At 38.9% G+C, this 17,655-nt stretch overlaps 4 protein-coding genes across 8 annotated transcripts; 3 read left to right on the plus strand and 1 right to left on the minus strand.

The window, feature by feature from the left end:
* The first annotated feature begins 2,044 nt into the window (after positions 1 to 2,044).
* LOC120005547 (uncharacterized protein At1g08160) lies at positions 2,045 to 5,859 on the plus strand. Of its 4 annotated transcripts, XR_005469831.1 has the most exons (3): positions 2,045 to 2,889; positions 5,154 to 5,236; positions 5,321 to 5,859. XR_005469831.1 is itself a non-coding variant. In XM_038855258.1 (2 exons), exon 1 carries the CDS (start codon positions 2,151 to 2,153, stop codon positions 2,877 to 2,879), a length of 729 nt encoding a protein of 242 aa, XP_038711186.1. In that variant the 5' UTR covers positions 2,045 to 2,150; the 3' UTR covers positions 2,880 to 2,889; positions 4,594 to 4,982. The 4 variants fall into 4 exon arrangements, 3 of the variants coding, with proteins under 3 accessions (XP_038711186.1, XP_038711175.1, XP_038711166.1); XM_038855258.1 differs by lacking the exons at positions 5,154 to 5,236; positions 5,321 to 5,859 and adding an exon at positions 4,594 to 4,982; XM_038855247.1 differs by lacking the exons at positions 5,154 to 5,236; positions 5,321 to 5,859 and adding an exon at positions 4,306 to 4,585.
* Positions 5,860 to 8,209: 2,350 nt separating this feature from the next.
* On the plus strand, positions 8,210 to 9,099 carry LOC119981373 (NDR1/HIN1-like protein 1). Its single transcript, XM_038824468.1, has one exon. The coding sequence runs from the start codon at positions 8,307 to 8,309 to the stop codon at positions 8,931 to 8,933; it is 627 nt and encodes a 208-aa protein (XP_038680396.1). The 5' UTR covers positions 8,210 to 8,306; the 3' UTR covers positions 8,934 to 9,099.
* A 2,200-nt stretch (positions 9,100 to 11,299) lies between these two features.
* Positions 11,300 to 13,123, minus strand: LOC119982077 (probable aspartyl protease At4g16563). The gene has a single exon (XM_038825264.1). It carries the CDS (start codon positions 12,846 to 12,848, stop codon positions 11,475 to 11,477), a length of 1,374 nt encoding a protein of 457 aa, XP_038681192.1. The 5' UTR covers positions 12,849 to 13,123; the 3' UTR covers positions 11,300 to 11,474.
* Positions 13,124 to 14,164: 1,041 nt separating this feature from the next.
* On the plus strand, positions 14,165 to 17,176 carry LOC120007937. 2 transcript variants are annotated; one of them, XM_038858431.1, is made up of 3 exons: positions 14,165 to 14,223; positions 14,604 to 14,667; positions 16,699 to 17,176. In XM_038858431.1, exon 3 carries the CDS (start codon positions 16,727 to 16,729, stop codon positions 16,973 to 16,975), a length of 249 nt encoding a protein of 82 aa, XP_038714359.1. In that variant the 5' UTR covers positions 14,165 to 14,223; positions 14,604 to 14,667; positions 16,699 to 16,726; the 3' UTR covers positions 16,976 to 17,176. The 2 variants fall into 2 exon arrangements, with proteins under 2 accessions (XP_038714359.1, XP_038714367.1); XM_038858439.1 differs by lacking the exons at positions 14,165 to 14,223; positions 14,604 to 14,667 and adding an exon at positions 16,288 to 16,436.
* The last annotated feature ends 479 nt before the right edge of the window (positions 17,177 to 17,655 follow it).

Genomic DNA, 17,655 nt, shown 5'->3' on the forward strand with positions numbered 1-17,655 from the left:
CCATACAGAAATAAACAATGACGATAATCCCCAACTTAGACGATAAAAACCACTAATTATTTCCCTCAAACCCAAATCCAAAGGTTTTGCATGGAAAGAAGTCGTCCTTTTTTGCCTTTATTTCCAATAGTACGGGTTAATATAATTTGTGGTCACCGAAAGATGATCGGTGTTCCAATTTGGCCATCGATCTTTCAATTGTTCCAAATTGATCACTGACAGTTCAATTTGTGCCAATTAAACTACTCGGGTAAAATTTGTCAATTTTGATCTGTCAACCTGTTGGCACAAGTTGTATTAACCCGTTATAGTACATTAGTACTTATCATCCCGTGGCTTCTACAAAGAAAAAGATTATGCAGTCCAAAACCCAAAGTTTTCCCATAAACTGGGTATCACTTGATCCAAAATATCCTCTTTATTAATTACATGTGCTTGTCTTGCAGTTTTTATGACCACACTCATCAATGGTTGTGAATGGCTGATTTTTGGAATCATATTCATTTTCTCGCACTATTTATGGATACGAAAGGCCCATGAAGAATGTATAAATTCTATAAACAGAGAAAATATAGAAAAACTCACATTGGGGTCAGAGATAATCAGACCCGCTCACACAGAATTTTTCCATATGATAATAAGATAAGTTGAACCAAAGCCCAGCGCGAGGCCACAAGGTAGTGTTCCCAGTGAGAATTCAATCTCAAAACCTTCCGAATCCATACAATTTGACTCCAAAGAGATTCACAACTAAATTATCACCCAAATGATTACGTGCCCAAAAAATGTGATCGAGAGAGCACCAACTTGTTAGAAAGGGCTTCGTGGGAAGGAGATTGCAACCCGTCAATCAATTAATTGTGACTATCAATTAGTTATTTGGTTTCATTTTTTCCCGATGTATATGTAGAGTGATTTTTTTTTTTAAATAACATTGAGAAATTTGCTTTTCATTGAAATCGAATCTTGGGCAAATATATATCTAATTCAATTGAGCCATCTTTCGTTGGTTGCACAGTGTGAGTTTTGAAGTTGACTGAAGTATGAAAATTTCTCTAATATTCAAAAGATATTTTTAAAAAAATTGTATTATATATAAGCTCAATATATCATAGAACGGCTTCATGCAGGAGTCAATTGTCATAGCATGATATCTTATTTTCACAAGTAAACGTAATGGAAAAAAGGAAAACCAATGGGGCATGCTTTACCAATACATGCACATTCACAAGAGATCGATTGACATGGCAATGGCTCTTTTGTGAGTTTGGTTATAACTTATACATCAATGTCCTCGAAGACATTAACGTTACATTGACCACTCATTAAAGAGCTTAACATCTTAGTTTTTCATCATCGTCAATCATCTATCTGAGTCCTTATCTTAGAAATTTGAGGCCGACAAGATAATTCAATGAGAAAATAGATGAGTTTATGAAAAAATCAACAAAAATCACTACGTGTATTCGTTTACGCCTATCATTTCTATGTAGAAAATCAACGGAAAATAGTGAAGTTGTATTTCCATGAAAATGTTAGTTCGAATCAACTTGGATTATTTTTCTGAGTTTCCCGGTCTTGTGGGCTTTAGGCTCACTTCATGGAGAGGTTAAGAGACTCATTACTTGCATGAGCTTCAGCCCGATCTTACCTATTACCAACGTGGTGTTTGCTGTTTTGGGGGCCCGAGATTTAAATAGCGATTTGCATCCTCTTTGCTTTTTTTTTAGTAGCTGGTGTTCTGTTTTCAATTGCATTTTCGCTTCTAATTCCATCATACCATATGCATTAGTAGGCTGGGCTGACGTTAAAAAAGTTGGGCCTAATTGCTAAATTTAGCTAAAAACATAGCTCTAATTAATAGATAATAGAAAAGGCCCATATTAGACAAGGGGCCTTATCTATTTTGAAAATGTGAGAACATATAAATTATTCTGAAAAATCACATTTGATTTTCAGACCTAAAACGAATCGTTTCGTCGTATTTCAGAATCAATTCGAGTATTGGTCCTTCTATTTTCTTTGCGAGTACTCTTATTTTCAGACCTAAAACGATTCGTTTCGTCGTATTTCTGAATCAATTCGAGTATTGGTCCTTCTATTTTCTTTGCGAGTAAGAAAAACCCTCCGTGGCTCGGTTTCTGTCGAACATGGCAGATCCTTCTAGACCAGTCACCGGCTACCCCTCAGCTAATGGCTACCCTGCTCCGCCACTCGGAAGCGCCTACCCGTACCAAGCCCAACCACCGCAAAATCAGCCGCATGCCTACTATTACAATGCCCCGCCGCCTCCCGACCCCCGCCTCGCCTTCTACCGTCGATTCTGCGTGATTATCATCGGTCTCACTGTTATATTCGCCACGGTACTCTTCATCTGCTGGCTTGTCATCCGCCCCAGAGTCCCCGAGTTCCGAGTCGATTCGCTCTCTGTCTCCAATTTCAATGTCACTTCATCCTCCCAGACCCTCACCGGCAGCTGGAACCTGCGGTTGCAGGTCTACAATCCCAACAGTAGAATGACTCTCTCCTACGATGATGTCAGGCCCTCGGTATTTTACAAGACGGAGTTCCTTGTCGAGACTAGAATCCCGCCGTTCCAGCAAGGGAAGAAGAATCAAACGTTCGTAGACGCGAGTTTCTCGGCATCGAATTCTTATGTTGACCGGAGGGTCTTGGATGGGATCAGTGCGGACAGAGCTCGTGGGACTGTAAGCTTTAATGTGAAGGTTGTGGCAGTGGTTAAGTTTAGGACCGGTGCGTGGAGAGCCAGGGCGCGAGTGCTTAGGGTTTATTGCACTGACGTACCAGTCGGGATCACGGCAAGCAGTACATCAGGGAAATTGGTTGGTGGAGCAAGGGAATGCAGTGTCCGCGTATGAATAATTATAGGTTTTTTTTTCTTTGAACTCTTAGGTCACTACTTTTTTTCATTAACATGAAATGCTTGGAACTATTAGGTTAGGACTTTTCGTTTTAACATGGAATGCTATGCGGTTACACTTACGATGTTATATCTCTAGTTGAATTATTGCGGTGTAATTGTATATTAATCTAGATTTTTTGGTATTGCTTGGTATTCATGAATGTATGGTTGCCTTTCTCGGGTTATTATAGTGATGATGCTAACTTTGATTGTTAGATTTGTATACGGTATGATTTGATTGATTTGGATCATTTAGTCATGATATTTCTTCCTCTTGTCTTGTTTTTATTTTCTTATGCCGAATCTTATTGTCTAATTGTGATGGTTAAGATGGTTGGAAACTGATGAAGCAAAGAATACTTGGACTGCCAAGCAAGGGAATGTTTGGACTTTGGCATAATGGTGTTTCTATATTTATATGCATGTCTTACTTACGTGCCCAATTCCTTTATCTTCTCCGGGAACTCTGATGGTGCAGTTTATATTTCTCAAGTATCTCTCACTGATCTGATCAATATTGTTTGAGTAGCATCATGAATTTATGATCTAGGTTGATTGTTTTAATAAATAAATAATGCAGGGATCCTTACCCACATTGTTATTAATACTATTACTATGTGTATGCGATGCTTATAAGGCTACAGGCTACATTAGATTGGAAGGTAATGGTGAAAACCAGATGCATTTCAGACTCTTTGGAGAATTCCTAGGGTAAGCTCTGAAAACAATAAAAAACAGACTTTAGAGAATTTCTACATTAAATGTTTTGTATGCTGCCATTTTTGTCCCTCTATTGGTTTAGGTTGGTTTTACTTTTACTGCCTTGGTACTTAAAACTGTCATTAGATATTTCTTAGTGCAAAACAAATGGAGTTTGGCAAGCCCTGTGGGGGTATTGCAAGACTAGGTGATTAGAGATTTTGGTCTATTATTTATTAGGTGCGGCTGGCCTAGTCAATACTAATTAAATGGAGAACGTGTAAATAGCGTAACTATTTATGTAAATTATTTGCTGTTGTCCATAAAATTCTCATTGAAGCTAAGTTTATAAATAATAGGCTCATAGCAATTCTTCTGATGTCGTGAGCAGGATATAATATAGTCAATATTGTGCCTTCTGTTGTTCAAGTTTATGAATCTCAGATACGTAGGCGATTGCGTTTTTTCACTGCTGCATGGTGCTATAGCGTATTGTTAGCTTCTTTTTTCTTTTTCTTTCATTTTTCTTCTTTGGTGTTTTGATTACCATCATATCAAATATTTGCTAAGGAAAGAAAATAACATCTTATGTTTTTCTCTGTTTTTTATGGCTTTTAGTCTTAAGGAAAACAATATAGTAATAATTCTTTACGGCAAGTGGTGACACCTATGTTATTGGACAGATGAAAATCAGTTCATGGGCTCGTTAGGTATGTTCTGTGCATGTGAATATTGATGGTGCTAGATGGTCATTTCTAGCCCTGCGAAAACACCCAGTACGTTTCCGTGATTTGGGCTCATGACACTAAAGCCACAATGAGTTTGTGCATCCTCTTACTAACTGGTACAGATTATCTATAGCTTCCTGAGTTTTTATGAGTATTGATGACCAAAACATATTCACCAAAATCCAACCATTTATGCTCCTGCTGTCCATCTTTTCACTATTTGCATTGACGTGCCTGGAACAGGTTTCAGTCATCTTCTTAAGGCATGTAAGTATGTTTGATTTATGTAAAAAAAAGGAAGAAGATTATGTTTGATTTGTGCTGTCGAAGATTATCACACTGAGGAAAACTGACATGGCTGGAGTTGAGGAATCTCACTCTGGATGTACACATGCTGTCAACGTTCACTGAAGAGGGTCAGTACATGGATAATACTGATATGACTCTAGGTTTGTTGCTGGGTGGATATGATATGAGTAGTGTTTCATGTACTTCTTTGTGAAGTATCTGGCTGAACTGGCTGATATTACCAAGAGAGTTTAATGGTTATGTAAAATCTCTTTTTCTTTTGACATTTTCAAGTATTATATTTTTCTCCTGCATGATACAATATAAATGTAGAGTTTTGGACTTCTTGCATATCAAATTGAGTTCTTAGGTGCTAAAATTGCCTATAGCTTGCCTGGTGGCCTGTTAATTGATTAGTGAACTGCCTGTTGCTTTGTTTCCTAAAGTTGTCTATGTCATTGTAACCAAGCTGTTGTGTCCCTGGTTCATACCATCAAAACATCTGTCCTTCGCAGGCCCTATCAGCCTTGTGCATTGGTTTGTTGTCCTTTGGTCTGCAAATACTGCTCTGTGGAAGGAACATGACTCATGAGGAGAGGTATACCTGGATTTTCATCATATAAATGGCTTATAGCTGGCTAGCTGCTATAGATCGATTATATTCAATTTCTGTTCTCAGCAGAGCAATTGGAGGTCGATGCGCGGAAAGCATATATCTGGAGAGTTGTTTGAATTGGGATGGCCTTTATATATGTGCTAGGTATGTGGCCGCTCGTTGCGGCGGGGTGGTAATTTTGCGTTTGGAGATGATGATGTTGTTGCAGCATTCGTTCTGAGTTTCAATGGTTGGGCAAGTATGGATGAATGTTTTGATGATGAACAAATGTAGGTAATGATAGAGTATAACAATACTCAAGCAAAGACTGAAGCAATAATACAATAAAAATGGGGAGGTAATAGCAGATTGTATTGATAACCAGAACGAGGTAAAGTAGGTGGCGATTACAATAAGAAACTAGCTTTCGAGGAGCTAGACCCTCCCACAGAACAGCCACAAAAAACCCTAATCCTCTCCCCTGTAAAACAGCTAATATATACTTACTACAGGACAAACAAAAGACTAAAGCAAATAAAAGGTAACATCTGTCTTCATCAAGGCCCTCCATTTGGCATCTCCTGGTGCTTCCGGCCCTTTCTCATGTATCTCTTATCAATAACTCTATCAATGGCTTAAAATTGTTTGACATTAATTTCTTTGCAGATGATGAGTTATTATGTAGACCAGTTTCCATTTTCTCAAGGCCAAGGCAGTGGTTAGAAAAGACATGTTCACAACCACCACTGATTGGATGTGTGTGTTTAGCCTCAATGTTGTATGATAAACAACCTTGTTAAATTCCTTTGTTCAATCCTGAAGCAAAATTATCTGAGTTTCATTAGTTGTCAATTCTTTCATGAATGGACGGTTGGTAACATGTTTTGAGACTGATTGCCCTGTCAATATCGTACTATGCCGTTCGTTTTGGATGACAAAGACCGGCGTTTATAAGCAATTACATTGACTTTGACTCTCGTGTTTTCATCAGCAAAAATGTTCTAAGTTTCCTAATGTTTTTTTTTTTTGTCACAGTTAATACTAACATGAATGTACATGATCCATGTTAAATCGTAAGCTCCACATGTCTCACATGAAATCGCGTATTATAAATTCACACCCCTACACATGTCAACAATATTGTCCACTTTGGATTATCCGATTCTCATGGATACATCTAGCCTGCATGGCTTTGTCCCTCCTTGACTCGGCTACGAAGGGCCAAAGCCCAACTCATTTAGGTTAGGAAAATGCCTTGTTGTATGTTAATGGTGGACTTTGGCTTTATTAAACCATTGGTTGGCCATTGCCCAACCAATGTGAAACTTTTACTCATAACATCGCGTGCGTCCATCTCAAAATTTGAAATAGTATAAAGAAGTCATTGGGATCCGTAAGACTGTTGATCAACTGAAAGAGACGATTAAGACTCTTTTTATTCTCTTAAAGCTTCAACTCTTCTATTTGCAGTTCCAAACCTTCCACAAAGACCTCAAGCCCATGTTTTGAAAGATTGTGACATTCATTTTGGGGGCTGCGTTGATTGTGGATGACTTTTTATAACAAAACAAAATACGTGAACATCTGGTTCTTTCTTTCTTCTACAGATCTTGTTGTTAATCGGTAAGCCATCACATGCATTTTAGAGTGTAAAGATTTTACTAACCCCAATTACCAGTTACTGCTCCAACGCTTGTGAACATAGAATGTGATTTACCAACATGTAGATAAAAGAATACAAGGCATATTGCACTATTTAATACAGCTGACACAAGTCAATCCAATTCAAGTTCAATAAGTTACAAAGTTAAATGAGTACCCATTGATAAGTCACTGTACAAAACATTACTACCCAAATAGCTAAAGTCACCTTGACGTGTGTGAGTGTGTTTTGAGAATGTGTTTGCACCTATTAAATGCATTACTTTTGGCTTCAACGTCTATTTTTGATTTCGACATATCGGGAAAAGTGTTTGATCAAACGGTGTGTTATGATATCATTATGCTGTGATGAGTTCAAATTAAAGCTATACGAAACTGTTTTAGCTCTTAATGCAACGCGATTGACCGTATTTTTTGACGTCAAAAACATGAGTTTTTGCACACCTTGACGTGTGTCAGTGTTTTGACAATGTGTTTGCACCTATTAAATGCACTACTTTTGGCTTCAACGTCCCTTTTATGAACAAAAAAGTATTTGATCGAACGGTGTGTTACGATATCATCATGTTGTGATGAGTTCAAAGTAAAGCTATACGAAGTTGTTTTAGCTCCTAATACAATACGATTGATCGCATTTTTTAACATCAAAACACGAGTTTTTTTTTCAATTTAATTATTGCAGTTATAGTTCTATACAAATTTTATTCTAACTTCACCATAGTATTTTTAGTGTCTCACCAAACACCTTTTGTCATCGCAATTCTCTTACCATAATTTTAAAACTCGTCTCACCTCACCGGAAGTGCAGAACACACTCCCAATTCCCAAACCCCCCAAATTAAAGAACTCGCACAGCTCTCTCACTCCAAACACATTTTGAAGTCCCAATACCATTCCTTCCCACACAATTTGTACCCAATCACCATGACTGAGAAGGACTGTGGCCATCACGAAGATGAGCGAGAACGGCTCTACCGCCGGATCTTCGCAGCTGTATTAACCCTCATAAATCTCCAACTCATCATAATCTTCCTCGTCTGGATAATCCAGCTGTATTAGATAAGTAACTGTACAAAACGCTATTACCCCACGCCAATGAATGACAGAGCTCATTGGTTGGTATGACTAGTTCATATTTTGTCGTCTACTATCGTGGACCCTGCCCCTAAGTAGACGCGTCGTATCGTATAGTTTGGGACGAGGTTGAAGCCAAACATACCCTTAATTAATTTTGTCTCTCCTTTCTCCACCACCCAAACACCATATAATCACACGATCCCCTTTTCAAACAAAACACACATCTTGACCTGTGTCACTATTAAATAACTCGCACACCTCTCCTGCTCTCCATTCCAAACACATTTTGAAGTCCCAATTCCATTCCTTCCCCCACAATTTGTGCCGTATCACCATGTGTGTGAAGAAATGCGGCCATTACGAAACTAAGCGAGAACGGCTCTGCCGCCGGATCGTCTCAGCTCTATTAGCCATCACTATCATCATGCTCATCATAATCTTCCTCGTCTGGATAATCCTACGACCCACAAAGCCCCGCTTCATCCTCCAGGACGCCACTCTCTACAGCCTAAACATTTCAGGCCCAAATGTGTTGACCACGAGTCTGCAAGTCAGTGTCTCCTCTCGAAACCCAAATGAGAGAATCGGCATTTACTATGAAAAACTGGACATCTATGCCTCTTATCGGAATCAGCAGATAACACTGCCTACTGCCATCCCAAACAGTTATCAGGGTCACGAGGAGATCACTGTGTGGTCTCCTTTCTTGAATGGAGAATCTGTGCCTGTCTCTCTCTACTTGTCTATTGCTCTGGGTCAGGACCAAAATACAGGGCATGTGCTTGTGAATATCAAGATTCAGGGAAACGTGAAATGGAAGGTCGGTTCTTGGGTTTCTGGGAATTACCGAATGGATGTTAACTGTCCGGCGTTTATCTCCTCCGGTGAACCCAACAAGGGTATTGAGATTGGACCTGCAACCAAGTATCAGTTTGTGCAAGATTGTCATGTGGATGTTTGAGCAAGCAAACATTGCTGCAATTAAGCTAGGCTAATTTAGTTCATTCCCCAGATATTATAGTTTGTTTCTTTTTTCTTGGTAACTATAAGATGTGAACACATTAATGGCTTCCTCTTGCCAAAATTGAGCTTTTCTTGGGGTTATATGACAATTATAAGTATAATTTAGTTTACTGGTTTGCTTGTACTCTGTTTCTTGCAATACATGTAATCTATTCTGTATTGGTGACTTTCTAGTTCGTAGTTTTTGGATCCTGTTCCACAGATACAGGACATCAAATCACACAAGATTAGGCTTCCCAGGTTTTAGATTTCATCACTATAATTAAGCGAGCTAGCAGTTTAATCTGATGATCAATATTACAGGGTCTTCGAGAGTCTAAACGGGGGGGGGTCTTTCTCTTCTACCTGCTCATGTCCAAAGTAAGGCAGTAGATGCAGGCTAGTCCAATTTGTATGAAAAAAAGTGACCAAATCTGCCAGAAAATCATTTCTGTCACCAAAAAGTGGAAACTAGACCAGGTTGATTTAGGAGCATGAGATCAGAATGTCATGTTAGGTGAAATGTCGATGATACAGTGTAGCAAAAGTTCGATTTTTGGGTCTGCAGGTGAAAAGAGATTGTGATTAGAAAGAGAAAGGGATGTGGAAATCATGGTTGCTCTTTGCTCGAACTTTATGAAAAAGTCTTGGGTTGCATTACTGAGAGAGTTCCGATGTTCTGCAACAATTTTCTACTTGCCACGTGGTTGCTTTTCAATTATTTGGGTGGAAAAGAAAAAGAAGACGACGACCATATTAGCCTTAGCCTATTAGGTGAATTTGGAGAATTCGACCAGCCCAACCAGTGGCAGTGGGCTAATCATTTTGTTTAAATTAGCCCACTGAAACTTAGATGACGGTCCATTGGCCCAAATACTAGGTTCGCTTTCGGCCCATTATACCATTAACGGTGACATACTGACTTGTGCCGTGGCCCAAATAATAGCAGCTTTTCTTTGGGGAAATTTCAGTCGCACCCAATTCTTTGGTCATTCACATATCGGATTGATACAACCCAATTGAGCGATAAATAAGTAAAAGTTTTACCTCTTCTAACATAAGTGACTATTGGTTTGATATTCTAACATGGCAATATCGAGATATGTAATCTCACATCGGTTGGCATGATAGTTCAATTATTGTGCCCCATATCCTAGTCAAGTTCAAACCCTTTCCAGAGCGAAACACTTCGATCTTAACTCGAGTGACATATAAGCAAAAGCCAAGCATCTCTCACACAACAAACGTGTTTTTCGAGTCTAAGTACTACAAAGACGGTCAAGAAAAATAATTATATACCGTGTGTGGGTCGTGACCTAAACCGGACAATATTTACTGATGTGTTTGAAGTTAGATTTCTAACATACATATTGCACATTTATAGACGTGCACATATATAAATGTTGGTGAATCTGGTCTAATGTTAATATTAGACTTAGAGAATCACATGAAAAGTTTAATTAGTATTGATTTCAAGTTTAGTTTATTTAGGAATTATGTTATGATTGATTAGTAGAGCCAATATTAAGGTTAGAGTTAATTAATGATATTGTAATCAAATATTATGATTATCAATTAGGAGCTTGATGTGATTAGATTTAAGTTGCTTCCTTCAATTCACTTCACCAATATTACTTGATAAATATTAAATAGGTCTCCTATCCTATCATTATATTTAAAAATAAAAAAGTTGGAGCCTTACCTGTCATTAATCATGCAAATTGAGCTTTACACGATTCACACTCAAAGCCTACACCGCTCATGTCCTTGAAAACGGAGGAAAGTGAACTGGATGTGGGCCATCTTATTGATTAGTTTAGCCCATTTGAAATTTTGAAGACGGACAATCGGCCCATGATTCCATTCATGCTAAGTGGCCCAAACACAGTACCTGGCCTTTTTAATTAAAAATTATGGCAGGCCCAACTATGTACCCAACAAATCAAGCCGTCAACGGTCAATGAAGAGTTCACCCCTATTTTAGTTATTTAATTGAAGTTGTCAAAATGTCAACATTTTATATTAATTCCACAAAAGTGCATACTTCATTGCAAGTAAAGGCTCCTTGTGGTACTCAAATACCTCCACACACATGACATTATTGCCAAAGATAACCTGTAGGTACACGAAATGATTACACTCACTACTCCCCTCTATCAAGAACGACATCAAATAAATCATCAGTCTGTCCTTTAGATTGTTAATATAGATCTAAATTTATACCGTTAAATCCGCACACACATAAATTTTCCACTACACGCCCCACTCGGATTGATTTTAAACCATCTAACTCACCATAAAATTGTCAAAGCATCGTTTATTTAATAACACATAAGGAAGCATTATGGGCTTGGTTTGGACTAAAAAAGAGGTAAATAGGACAACTTGAAAATTGCAAAACATGTGTAAAGTTTAATTGCTTTTTTTTTTGGGGCCCTAACAAGAAAGACTAAATAAATTATTCAGCAAAATTTTCTAGTTTTTTTTTAGGAAATTAAAGTCAGGTGCATATCTCTTGCTTGAACCCTAACCTTTGATTCCTCAAATCATACTCCACGTGATAATTCTGCATCTGAAAATTCCCCAAAATTATGGCCGGCCCAATTACACCCTCCGGCCCAGCACTTCCATACGTCACCACCGTCAAGCAAGCCGCATCACCATCACCCACTAGCGCAATATAGTTCTGCAATGACAGTGCCATGTCAGCACCGCCTTTAAACTGAAATTTCAATTCAGGAAACGACAGCGTTTCGGCACCTCGAACGTTGAAACAAGGCCTCAACCCGGTCAAAAGTTCGACGTCTTGCGCTCGACTGTAGTTCGTCACTTGCGCTACGAACTCAGCCACCAGTGGCTCGAAAACCTCTCCGGTCATGAACGAGAACGTGCTGCCGGAGTCGATGATGGTCCCGCCGATTCCATCTGGTCCAGGCACTAGAAACCTGTACGGAACCTTCACGCGCTGGCCACCGACGGTGATGCTTCTGAGACTTAAATAGTAGTAGACGGAAAACGCATTTTTCCCGGCAATTTCCGAGTAGTTGAGAAACGGAGTGTAACTAACTCCAACAGCTTTCGCGTCACCGGAATCCGAGGCACTGTCGAGAACCAGAGTGCTGCTTTTCTCGGTATCGTCGAATTGACGAGATATTAGGCAATATGCAAACTTTCTGAGGCCGAGTTGACTCGGCAACGATGTCGGTCCCCGCCCGAATGCTGCAATTCCAGTGGGTTGGCGGGAAGAGGTTAAGGAGCATCCGACGATAAAATTCGAAATGGTTTGGTTTAGGAGATTCAAATTTTCGGACAGTGCGATACCGCCTGTGGAGCCTAAACCGTATCGGATGAAATAGGGAGGACAGATCTGCGTGCAGTTCCTTGAATTAGTACTATCGCTGTCGCAGTCTTGGCATTGTAGGTCTTGTGTGGAGTGAATCAATGGACATTTAGGGTTTAGGCAGCCAACAATCTTCGCTGTTGAGGATTGTTTAGGAATAAATGATGGAATTGCAGGGGAGCCGGTGGAGGTGCAGTTGTCGCATCGGTAATGCCTAGTGCAGGGGAACCAAACAAGGTTGCTGGCAGTGTCCATGACCAAATTGAGGGTCTGGGGAGGAGTGCCAAAGCTGAGAGAGATTGTGTAGGCTCCATAGCTGTGAGAGAAGATCTGAGTTGTGGTGGATGTAATTTGTGGGTTTTTGAGATGGTAGGCTCTTGTTAAAGAGGAGAGAACATGATGGTTGATTCTTTGGTACCCATCAGAAGTTGGGTTTGGGTTTGGGTGGGAAGGTGACAGTGGAATTGTAATGGATGCAATGAAGGGTAGCAGAGATAGTACAGAGAGACAGTAGAGCAAATTTGAGGTGGCCATTGATTTGCAGTAAATTCAATACAAGTCTGTGTGTGTGAGAGACGAGATTAATATTGATTTAAAACTCTGGCAGCGGCCCAACTGTGAGTGTTAGTGTGTTTAAGCATTTGAAGTGGACATATGGTATAAATCCAAATGAATTTGATGTAATGTGGTTAGGGGGTTCATTCATTACTTTGAATGGAACAGAAAGAGGCACAGGCTGGCTCACTTTTGTTGGTGGGCTCTATCAATTTCAGGCCTTATTGCCGTTAAATTTACAACCTCTTTTTAGTCGGGAGCTTTAGTCACACACTCACACCCCGATTTTTATTAAGTGTATCCTGATTTTGTTGACTTTATCTTTTTTTAAGACCTATGCTCTTTACACCCCACCCTCTCACCATCTCTTTAATCTTCCTCATGAGCACCCACGGACAACCATGATGTCGTCGCCGTCCGAGCATCAATCCGGTAACCACTATCCTCAAATTGAAGTTAAAGCCACCACAAACTAAATCCCGACCAACCCCCAATGAGTTTCGTCTACCCTAACCGTCGAAATCACATTCGAAAGTCTATGGCCACCGCGAGAAAAGTCGTCTGATCCGAACAATCTGGCCACTGTTGGAGGAAACTGACACCACCTTTGGACTCCTCATGGCAAGATGCTTCCATTCCACCCATTTTCCTATCAAGACATTGTCGGAAATTGACGAGCCGAGTTTGATCCCAAATCAGGCATTTTTGGACAATTTTGATGTCGAATACTGACTCTGGGATAACTACAAGCAGGAATTTCACATTTTCGACAAACTTTAACTCGAGAATGACCCTAATAAACGAAAATGACAGATCTTATTACGGGGTGTGTGTAAAATATCTCAGATTTATGTAATTTTGGTGTATTTTTAAAAGTTTAGAGTTTTGATGAGTTATTATTAACAAATTGTATATTTAGTAAAAATCGGGGTGTGACTAAAACTCCATTTGTAGTGAGCAGCGTGTGTCGACCCATGGGCCATAAGCCCATAAGGTGATACACTGGTTCTGGGGTTTGTTTTAAAAGAATAATCATATTTAAATAATTAATTAGTATTATATCATATTGTTGAATTATTTAGGGAAACAATGAGTAGCGTCATTTATATTTTTAAAAAAAATATAACGCTTTTGCGAATAATGTCATTCATTTTTAAAAAAAAATTATTAATGACACTATTTATAGCGTCATAACGATAATAAACTGTAAAAGTTTGGAAGTTCAAGGGTAAAATTGATAACCTGTGATACTTTATGGATAGATTTAATATTTTGACAATAAAAATAAGAGGCAAAACCGGTTTTACCCTTGCCTTTCCCCCTTCCTCTCTGTCCTTTCCTTAATCCTTCCCTGTTAAGAGCATTTACAATGGTATTATTTTGTCTGGACCAACAAATATGTATGAGGTTTTGTGTTTTGTTGATGTGGTTGTATTGAGTTTTGTATTTTGTTGATGTGACTATATTGGGAGATGTGTTTTATATTGAAAGATTGTGTTTTGGTGTAGTTTTATTGGGGAGAACATGAAGGGCATGAGAATTTGTTGGCCACCATATTGGGTGGGAAGGAAAATTTATAGAAATTTGTATTTTGTTGATGTGGTTATATTAGGAGATTGTTTTGTCGATGTGATTGTATTGAGAGACGTGTTTGACTTGATTTTTTATGTAATAGAAATAGGACCGAATATAAAATTTTATTGCCCAACAAATTATTACTAGTGCAATTGCTCTTTATCTTCCTATCCTATCCAGCCTAGTCTCCACGGTCCAGCCGCATCGTCGCTCCTAGTCGCAGGTATTTTCTCTTGCGAATTTAATTGGGGACAGTTGATATACATTTGTTTCTTCTGGAGACGTTCTTCCCTGATTGAAAGGCGAAGTTTGATTCTTTTCTTGGATTTTTTTTTTATTTCATGTTTGTTTCTGTCCCATTTTCGCATTCGTATGGGATTTTTTTTGCTTTTGGCTCTATAATTATTGTTTGTTGGTAATCCTATTATTTTGAATTCTACGCCTTAATTCCTCTCATCAAGCTATGCACGCTGTTTTGCCACTTTGCCTTTTCCAATGTGAGCTGGATTTGCCCTAATTTACGAAACTCCTTCTTGAAGTTGCTAATTTATCAATTGGTTTTGGGTGCTGTCGGTTGTGGAGCATACCATCTGTAGTTTATACTCTATTTGAAGAGCTGAAGTGTTATGAGTTGGGTTGATTCTTGTTTTCATTCAATCCAATAATTATGGCCATATAATTGTTTTCATACTTGAATTACTGGTGCCCTTACGATATGACCTCTTCCTTCATGAATTCGGGTAGATTTTGCTGTAGATGGGTGATTCTTATTGTACAGTAATTCAAGTATGCAGCTTTAGCCATATAATTGTTCAAGACTACTGAATAATACAACTACACTTTCCATTTCTTGCCTTAATGTGGATAGGAACTTTATATGTTTACAGAAAAATTTCATAATATTGAATACATGTATATTCATCTATAAAGTATGAATTCCTAGTTGACCTGTGAGCGCTAACCTTTTCTTGCATTTGCTCCACAGATAGGCTTTCTAATTGCGTAGCTAATTTTATACTTGCAGGATATGATTGATGTTCTGAAATCACTATATAAATAAAGTAGCGTTTAGAATATCTTTGTCATGAAGTTAGACCCTATTCAAGTGCTTTTATTGCTTCCTCATAGGTCCAACTTGGTTTTTTAAGGTTATTCTAAGTTACTTGGTACATGTTCTTGGACACTATGTTCGCAATGGTTAATATAAGTTGCGAGTATTCCAACTTCAAAGCATGGAACATATAAACATTTTAATAAGGTTTGAAACCAACCAGTTAGGTGTACTTCTAGTTCTAAATCTATTTCTGTTGGTTTCTGCATGGCGAATTTGCTGTCATTTAATATTGCTATAGAGATGAAGAATTGAAGATAGAGAATATCAAGAATCTAGATACTAGAGCACAATATAATTGCGTGTGTTCATGATAACCAACAGAAGAGGCTGGGGAATGATTGCTGATAGCCTAAGAGATTTGGGTTTCTCCGCAAGGCATAGGACTATCTTACTATAACACATATCTGCAAGTTAGTCACGATGGACTTTCTTTTGAGTAGCATAAGAAAACATTGAATATTGGTGTTCGGTCAACATGCCAAACGCTCTGTTAGACAGACTATCAGAGGAATCATGGGTGAATGACTCATAGCACTGTTTTTATTTTTTTGAGAACGACTCATAACACTGTTAACACTTCATCATATGTCTGGTGAAATTCTTAGTAGTATCAGTATTTTAGACTTGGAGGTTGGAAATGAACTCCAATATGTAGTTTTTTCTTATCCTGGGTTCCTTAAATTTAACCATTAAAGTTCTCATGGATAAAATGTCCCTATGTGCTGTCAGGGTGTTTACTGCCACTTCTTGTAGTGCTTGTCAAGAAGAGGATTAGCCACTGCATATGATGGTGTTGGGGGAGATTTTACCAAATCTTTAGCTCTTTTCTGAATCGATTTCTTCGTTTCGTTTTCTGCTTGCCTCCTCGTCTCTCAATCGTAAGTTATAGTTCTAGATGTAACCCTTAAATCTTAATGAATCTTTTTCATAAAAAAACTAGTAGTGTAGCTTTTCTTATCCTCCCATTAGCTAAAAGCATCCAGACATGACACGTTGATAGTGGCTGGGTTTCAGCTGAATGTCAGAGAAACAGTACTAGAAATATGAAAGATCGGTTGGCTTGCCATAAGTTTGATAATGTATATCCTTGATTCATTGTCTACCCACTGTTGCATGAAGGCTACTCTCTCTGACCTGCAGGTTTTGAAGCTTGCGGGGTTATCTGAACATGGGAAACAATTCAAACAAACCTGTCAAGGAAGAAAGAAGAGATGATGAGATTCTATTAAAGATAGTGCCTCCTTTGGACTGTGCATATGTTCGGTGGCTGGCTCGGGATATTGAGAGGATTGAGCGCTTTACACCACGAAACCCTCGTTCGGTGAAGCCTCCGGATCATTACATCGAGTTTATGCGCTTGAATGGATGGTTGGATGTGGATTTGGATGATCCTGATCTGGCCCATCTGCTTAAGTAGACTAATGCGTGGTTTTAAAGAAGTCATGGAAATTCTGTTGGTATCTATATTTGTATTGTATATTAAAAGTTCTGTTTAAGAGCTACATGGACTACTCTTTGGCAGGGGTTAAATTATAATAATACTGCCAGGGAGTTGCATAAACGTTTTCTGGTTATGTTCAGTCATACTACTTTATTAACCATCATTTGTCATGACTGAATTCTACTTGTAGTCTATAGATCTCTACTCGATGGAAATGTGGAGGCTCGAACTTGAGACCTCTATGAGATGTTATATACATGAGTGTCATCTGAGTTATACGTGTTCTCATTTTGCCAGTAAAGATAACACCTGCCTAGAATGGATGGCCAGATAAAAGGCATGGGCCCTACAAAAGTGAACAAATTAGGCCATGTTTGAAGATCGGTGCAATGGCCTGGGCTAATTTGAATCTGATTCTTGGACATCTGAAGAGATGTCACAGGCCCGGCCCAGGAGAGAGAGAGCCGTGCAACTGCAAAGTGTGCTTGGTAAGGAAGCACTGGGCGGCAGGTTAGGGTTTGGACTTATACGCGCCAAATAATCGGCACTAACTTATCTTCCCAAAAGGTGTGCATTACCGATTCGAACCTTCATCTTTCTCGTCCAGTTCAACAAAACACGTCAGTCAATCGAAATCGAATCACAATTGGTGAAAG

The sequence above is a fragment of the Tripterygium wilfordii genome, chromosome 2 (assembly GCF_013401445.1).
Source record: "Tripterygium wilfordii isolate XIE 37 chromosome 2, ASM1340144v1, whole genome shotgun sequence".
Classification (NCBI taxonomy): Eukaryota; Viridiplantae; Streptophyta; class Magnoliopsida; order Celastrales; family Celastraceae; genus Tripterygium; species Tripterygium wilfordii.